General features: G+C 30.1%; 1 protein-coding gene across 4 annotated transcripts; it reads right to left on the reverse strand.

Annotated features, from left to right (window-relative positions):
- Positions 1-1,371: 1,371 nt before the first annotated feature.
- On the reverse strand, positions 1,372-7,216 carry LOC112591931 (nudC domain-containing protein 2-like). 4 transcript variants are annotated; one of them, XM_025335880.1, is made up of 3 exons: positions 6,936-7,216; positions 6,660-6,869; positions 1,372-1,535 (listed from the first exon to the last, which is right to left on the reverse strand). In XM_025335880.1, exons 1-3 carry the CDS (start codon positions 7,125-7,127, stop codon positions 1,410-1,412), a joined length of 528 nt encoding a protein of 175 aa, XP_025191665.1. In that variant the 5' UTR covers positions 7,128-7,216; the 3' UTR covers positions 1,372-1,409. The 4 variants fall into 4 exon arrangements, with proteins under 4 accessions (XP_025191665.1, XP_025191668.1, XP_025191667.1 ...); XM_025335883.1 differs by having other exon boundaries at positions 1,443-2,032; XM_025335882.1 differs by lacking the exon at positions 1,372-1,535 and adding an exon at positions 2,727-2,984.
- Between the last annotated feature and the right edge of the window lie 841 nt (positions 7,217-8,057).

Below are 8,057 nucleotides of genomic sequence, written 5' to 3' on the forward strand. Positions count from 1 at the left end.
ATGGGGGGGACACTTAATGTATAAACTTAATGTAGAACATAGCTATCTTAATATTAATAGTTAATACAAAATCCAGTAGGTACAACATTACGTGTCCGCGACGTCTTGAGGTGATGCAAAGGGGTGATCAAACAACAGCGATGAAGCCGACGACAACGAGCAATACGTACGCAGTCAAGATACGTCGGCGAGTTAAAACGACGGCGACGAGCAATGCGTGCGCAGTTAAGCTCCGGCCCGATGATCAGTTGAAAGGTTCGTGGAAGCGAATAATACGCGCGTCACGAACAATCAACGTGTATTATGTCGATTGTCGACAGTTAACACAGTGCGAACGATGTATTCGTACGACGGCGAAACTCGTGTTGGCGAACAGTACGCGCAATACGAGCGGTCGCACAATATACGTCGGTGAACTAACACGACGGCGACGCGGGGTGATGACGGCAACGGAGGCGCACACGCGAACGCACGTAAATCGGAAAATAATCGCTTAAGACTATTTTCGCAGATTATATTATGTGCAAAAACAAAGGTGAACGGACGACGACATTACGGTACAAAAAAAAAAACGATCTTTTTTTTACAACGGCCATATGAACGACAACAACAACAACAACTTTCAGTGATAACAGGCCTCGTGATACGCCACACCGGCAACCGTGTGTCGTTTTGTGCAACGCTGGTAACTCGACGATGGCACCGTCCGGTGCGGAATATAGAGAACCAACTTTATCGCATGTTGTGCGGCGGCAACAACATAACAGACAAATATTAGAACGTATCATTGATGTTATAAAACTTATTGGAAAAAGGGGTCTAAGTTATAGAGGGAATCAACATGAATCAGCATATATGTTGGATAGTCTATCAACTGATCATGGAAATTTCTTAGATATTCTTCTGTTACTAGGTAAATATGATATTCATTTGAATGACCATTTGAAAACAATTATAGAAAAGAGTAAAAAAGCTCATGAATCAGGAAGTAAGGGAAGAGGTGGACTCATTACATTTATTTCTAAGACTACACTGAATGTTATTATTGATTCCATTAGTTGCATTATTAAAAACAAAATATCTGATGCGATTCGTGAAGCAGGAATGTATTCAGTAGAAATTGATACTACTCAGGATATATCTGTTATGGATCAATGTGCTGTTGTAATAAGATATGTTGACAAAAACTGTATTAAAGTAAATGAAAAATTAATTGCAATTGTAGAATGTTCAAATTCATCTGGCCATGGTATGTTCGAATTACTTCAAACTGTATTAAAAAATAATAATTTGAATTTAGAAATGTGCATAGGTAATGCAACAGACAGTGCAGCCAACATGCAGGGTATTTACAATGGCTTTACAGCTTGGTTAGAAAAGTTCTCTCCAGGACAAGTGCATGTTTGGTGCTATGCACATATATTAAATTTAGCCATAACTGATGTAACTAAGTGTTCATTAGAAGCAGCATCTTTATTCACTCTTCTGAATAATGCAGCTGTATTCTTTAAAGAGTCACATAAAAGAATGTCTATCTGGAAAAATGTTGTAGGTGAGAAAGAACAGCGAAAATTACAGAAAGCTGGAGATACTAGATGGTGGGCTAAGGAAAATGCTCTTAATAATATTTTTGGATCACCCATTGATGGTTTTAATAGTGCTATGTATGTTTGTGTTGTCAGTGCTTTGTATAAAATAGAAAAATCTGATAAATTCAGTTCAGATATTAGGCTAAAAGCAAAATGTTTAAAAACTGAGTTCTTAAAGTATTCTACTATATTAATTGCATTTATCTACCAAAGAATATTTTTAATAATAGGGCCACTATCAAAATATTTGCAAACAAGCGGTATTGATTTAACAAAATCTCAAGAACTTATAAATGATGCATTAAAACGTTTAATAATTATACAAAGAGATTGTGATGGCATACAAATGGTAGCAAACATATTTGTTAAGTGGGCGTCAACGGAGTTGGAAATTATTTTCGAGGAAGTGGATGTTGATGATTTAATTGTTGAAGACCATTTACCTGAAATTAAAAGTAGGAAAAGAAAATTACTACCTGATGAGATATCACATGATCAACCAATTGTAAATGCTTACCAAAAATTTACTGTGGAAGTACACAATGTAATTTTAGATAAAGTTATGTGCAAAATTAAAGAAAGATTTACTGGAAATGAAATGTTATATAGTGACTTATCTTGTCTATCTCCTATCAACTTTGTTGATATAACAACTAATGGTTTACCTACTACTGCATTGGCTGAACTCTGTAAAAAGCTTGTAATATTTGATAATCGTTTCAACACCATTGCATTAAAAAATTAACTGTTAAATTTTGCAAAAAATTGGGACAGCCTTAAGAAAACATTACCAGAATTTTACTTAGAAAACAAAAATACAAACATAACACTTGAAAATGACAAATTAAGTGATGAAGTTGAAGAATGTGACAACCAAAATGTAATGAAAACAAGTTGTAGGTTTTGCATGAATTGTTCTGTATGCTGTCTTCATGTTTTAGTCAAGTATAATATGTATAGCAGTGCTTATAGTAATTTAGCCTTGGCATACAAATATCTTTTAACACTGCCATCAACTTAGGTATATATATATTTTATAAATTATTTAAATACACTATAAATATTGATTCATACCATTTGCGTTTTATGTAGGTAGCATGTAAGCGCACATTTTCGACATTAAAGTTTATTAAAAACAGATTAAGGAGTAAATTATCGGAATCAAAACTAGAGGCGTTTATGTTAATGTCCGTCGAAAAAGAAGTACTTTATAACATAGACACAGATGACATAATTAATAAAGTAGCTAGTACCTCTAAAACATTAACTAAAGAATTAATGTATTAATTAGTTATAAATATATTTGTGTAACTAAATTTGAGTATTATATTTTTTTTCATAAAGGGCCGGCATAGGTATAGGTTTCCCGGGCCAAATTTTTATCCCAATCCGTCCCTGCAACCATAATTAGAAAATGAAATCAAAATAATACATTTCAGTTATAGAAACAGCATACTAAATTAAAACTGAATGAGCAATCAATGTTGACATTTTGATTGATGAGTTTATCAAAATAAAATGTTAGTTTAATCTGCTTTAAGTTGAAAACAAAATTATCAATTATATTCAATCAGTATATTATTATAATTACTGCAATGGATAAAAACTATATTATTTACAATTTTAGTAGGTATAGTATAAGTAGGAAATATTAAAACAATTTGTTTTAATTATCATAGTTATAATAAATTTTAATAGTAGGTATTACAAGAGGTGCCCTCGATGGCTAACTTTAATGAAAGGGTATGCCATTACTATTACCCAATAAACACTATTCATGACTGAAACTTTTTTTTTTTTTAATAGTTTCCAATATTTAAATTATGCAGTTAAAAGATTACTTTTATATGTATAAATAGAAACTTATAACTTACTAACTTAGAATACTGTTATTAAATTATCAAAATTCTGAAATAAGTTATACAAAAAAAGTTTTATATATTTTTATTTTGTTTGTATTAAATGAAATATTTTCAACAAATTGTTAAGTTTAATATTCAAAGTTCACAGTACTTAATACATATTTTATGATACTTTAATTAGTATAAAAGTATAATACATTGATATTAAAGGTATTATAAAAATATATTTTTTAAATATTGCATATTATTATTAATAATCCTCTCTCCTCTAATGTTTTCAATTCACATCTCTCTCCTCTCATTTTCACTATTAGACATATTTTATCATCCCTTACGGAATTTGGCTCGGACATTCAATTCATATGGGTACCAGGCCACTCTGGAATTGCAGGAAACGAACTCGCTGACAAGCTAGCAAAATCCTCTGCCTCCCTCAGATGTCCTTCAAGTACAAAAATTCCATGGTCTGATTTTATCCCCATCCTTAGATCCAGTACATCCAATCTTTGGCTTAGGCACTGGAGTTCACTCCCTCCTCACTTCGCCACCTGGTACAGAAATATATCTCCTACCATAACTACAACACCATGGTTTCACAACCTCAACATTTCTCGAAAATACATAACATCGTTCTCCCGCCTTCGGTTTGGACATACCCGACTTCCTTCTCATTCCTATAAACTGTCACTGAACGATTCCCCTCTCTGCATACTACACTATGACCCTATGGTCTGTGATATTAACCATCTCCTCTTCATCTGCCCCAGCTTATCAACACATCGTGACCACCTACTATCCATTTTGAACACCTCCAACATCCCTTTCGATACTATAAATTTATTTTCCAATAAACAAAAAAACATCATATTAAACATATTATCTTTCTTTAACCATTCAGGCTTTTTAATCTAAATTCATATTGTATTATTCTAATGTATTTGTAACAATAATTGTACTTTAATTATAATTGTTGAAACTAATTGTATATACAAAGTTTAAATAAAAAAAAAAAAAAAAAAAACTGGTTAATTTTAATATACAGTAAAAGCCGCTTATTAGAAACACTTTGGGACCAAGGTGAATTGTGTCAATTAACCGATTGTTTCTAATAAGCGATTAAAAAAAAAAAAATGAATAATAGGTACGCGAAAAAAATATGTATATATGTATGTACCTATATTGTATAATTTAAAAAAAGTATGCACAATTGTATATATTTTATGATATTATTTAAAATATTTATCATTCGTAATTTGTTTTTTTGCGTCGAGTAACTCCATGACCATATTTTTATACGAGTAATATTGCCCCTTTGGCTTTGTCACTTATTTTGAGTGTGTATGTGTGTTCAGGTAAAGCTCCAAAATAAATCCCAGTTTCCTTCGCATTGAAAATATCAGAGGGTGTGTATTGGGGGATAGCAAATCGGTCTAATGAGTTTCAAACCACGATTGGTCGCATGAAAATTGACTAAAATCTTAGCGTTTAGACATTTTTAGAAAAAAGGAAACACTAATAATCTTTACATACGCACGCTGAAGTTAAACTACAAACGATACGACCACTACATACAGAAAGAGCATTCTCACGATAAATTATAGTAAATATAAACGTAATGACAGGAAAGAAAAATTGAAGTTCATTGGTTATCACCGGATAATCGGTGCATATGTCAACTGACCTTCTCCAAATTGTTTCAAATAACCGATGTGATGTTTCAATAATCTGATTTATTTTCAATGTTCTAATATACGGCTGATCCGTCCCAAGACATTTTGTTGCAATAACGCGATGGTATCAATTATCTGTGTTTCTAATAAGCAGCTTCAACTGTATATTCATGCAAGGTAAATATTACATAAAAGGTATAATTGTTCTAAAACATTCTGATTACCTATTTTTCAATTATCATAAAGAATATTTTAATTTATGGATTATAGAATCTGAAAAGAAAATACAAGACATTATAATTGTTTTCATAAACTTGATTTGTTAAATAATTAAATATAATATAAAACCTTAAGATTAAAAATATTAAATTTTATTGATTTTTATCAACTCAAAATTTATTAGGGACTTAATTATAAATATTTTTCTTTTTAATTTCAATTGTGATCAATGATTAATAATTATGATTGATAAGTATTATTCTTTAATAACAAAAAAATTATGTTAAATAAACCAAAAAAATATTTAAACAATTATTTTGATAAGTACCCAAGTTTGAATGGATTCAAATCCATTCCAAATATAAAACTAATTAATACAAATTGAATTAGTTCACATCTTATAGGTTTTATTTCTACATAAAATCAAGTAAAAATAGTGAAAATTCAACTGATTAAATATTTAAGAACTAAAAAGTAATGTATTGTATATATATGTTACAGTTAAAACCCGAAATCCGTCGAAACTAGTTTTAACTAGTCAATACTAGTTTTCACAAATCCCTTTAGTCACTTCTAGTTTTAACTAGTTAAAACTAGAATTTACTAAGACTATCACCGTCAAAACTAGTTTTAATTTATTTTATTTAGTTAAAATTAGTTGTGTCTAAAATATTATATTAGTGAAAACTAGAATTATCTAGTAAAAATCCATATTATTTAAATTGATAGGTAAAACTAGTTTTAATTAGGGAATAGTAGAAACATGTAGTACATATTAAGTAATTATTAAATATAGACTTTTATTATATAATTTATTTCGGCAGGACAAACTATCATGGCATTTAGAATTACATTGAATTTTATTTTTTTTACATAAACAACGATTTGTTCCGCAGGATGTTTTGCAAGTGCATTTTACAAAGCCTTGCCCTGAGCCCGTTGATGCTTTTGTTGCAGCTGCACGGAGGAAAATATGATTTTTTGGAATTACCGTGCAATATTTAAAAATATAAAGTCTGTGGTCGAGTGCGTTTTATGTAGTATGAGTTCGAATATATGCGTTTTAGTTAAAACTAGTTTTTACTAATTTTACTGACTTATTTAAACCTACGGTTAATTCTAGTTTTAACTAGTTAAAACTAGAAGTGACTAAAGGGATTTGTGAAAACTAGTATTGACTAGTTAAAACTAGTTTCAACGGATTTCGGGTTTTAACTGTAACATATATATATATATTTAAATTTTTTGTTGTAAAATGTATAGCACATAAACATATCATTTTTACTTTAATTTTTTAAATATTTAATTATTCTATATACCTTAATTTGAAGCTTTTCTAGATCCATTTTCTTTGACATTTCAAGGTATGTTAAAGGATCTGCTTTAAATGATCCATCCTTCATGAAAGCTTCCCAAACGATTTCTTTTTCTGAAAAATCTGCTTTTGTTAAAACAATGTTTAACAAAGTACCATTGTCTTCTAATGTCCATAAAGTATCATCACCATGAACTTTTCTAAATAAATTACCCTAAAAAACAGACAGAAAAGAATGACAATATTACAATAACACAAGAAATAATTGTTACAAACTAACAGAAAATAAAGTTTTTCCTAAAATTTGACAAGTAATACTTGAGTTAGTGACATTGATTTTGATATCTTTGGATTTGGTATTAACTGGTAGAGTTACTTCAATATGTAATTCATCCACAGTTTGCCACCATCTACCCCATTTTGTAATACATGGTACAATACCACTTTTTTCATCAAAATGGCTAACGGCCATGTTTATGACAATTATCACAGGTGTTAGAACACTTGGTGATTTTCTAGTACTTATTAGTTATTTAATTAACTATTGATGGCTGCTACTTTATTTTTAGTAAACAAATTAATAGTTAAAATAAACGCTAAAATAATTATTTTCACCATCAGTTATTATTTAAACCAGCTATAATAATTCAGAAATTATAATACACGGTTGACCACAAACAGTTGTTGCATAATAAAGTAAAGTTCACTGGATCTTCTACTTTATATTTTTCACGAAACTAATACTAAATTAGAGAAATCGAGAAAGTGAAAAGTGAATTCCTCAATAGTCTATTATGTTAACAACACGAAATACGAAATAAAATTCAGTGCTTTCACTATCATAAAAAATATTATATTATCAATATTTAATAATAACCTCTAATCGGTTTTCCCGCCAATTTTTTTTATTGAATAATACTGTAATCCATATGCTACCACGCATATGGCGGTTGACTTCCAATTGTAATCAGTGCTCGAAATGGAAAATTTTCTGAACCGGAACGCTTTTTTTTGGAATAGGTACATACCATAGAATTGGGGGCTTCACCCAACCAAAATAATAATAAATAATAATTCTATATTTATAACTCAAAAATTACAGCGTCAATACAATTTTATTTACAATAACTTCCAAAGCGATTCATAGGTCTTATCACACTTTTGTTTTCTTTTACGACTTGCATTATCATCAGCTGAATGTCGACCATTCAATAACCAAGATCGAACGTATTTTTCTGGTTCGAATTTCGTTAGAGGTGGTCCAACGCAATTAATAAATAAAAGAGCAGCAACGGTTTTTATATTTAATGAAGTTCTTAGTGGTGACATGATTTCGTTCATAGAACGAAATTGCAAAAGAAAAGCTGAAGAATCAATTTCCACACGGCCACTTAAAATTATT

This window comes from Melanaphis sacchari, unplaced genomic scaffold (genome assembly GCF_002803265.2).
Source record: "Melanaphis sacchari strain LSU unplaced genomic scaffold, SCAv2.0 Contig148_pilon_pilon, whole genome shotgun sequence".
NCBI lineage: Eukaryota > Metazoa > Arthropoda > Insecta > Hemiptera > Aphididae > Melanaphis > Melanaphis sacchari.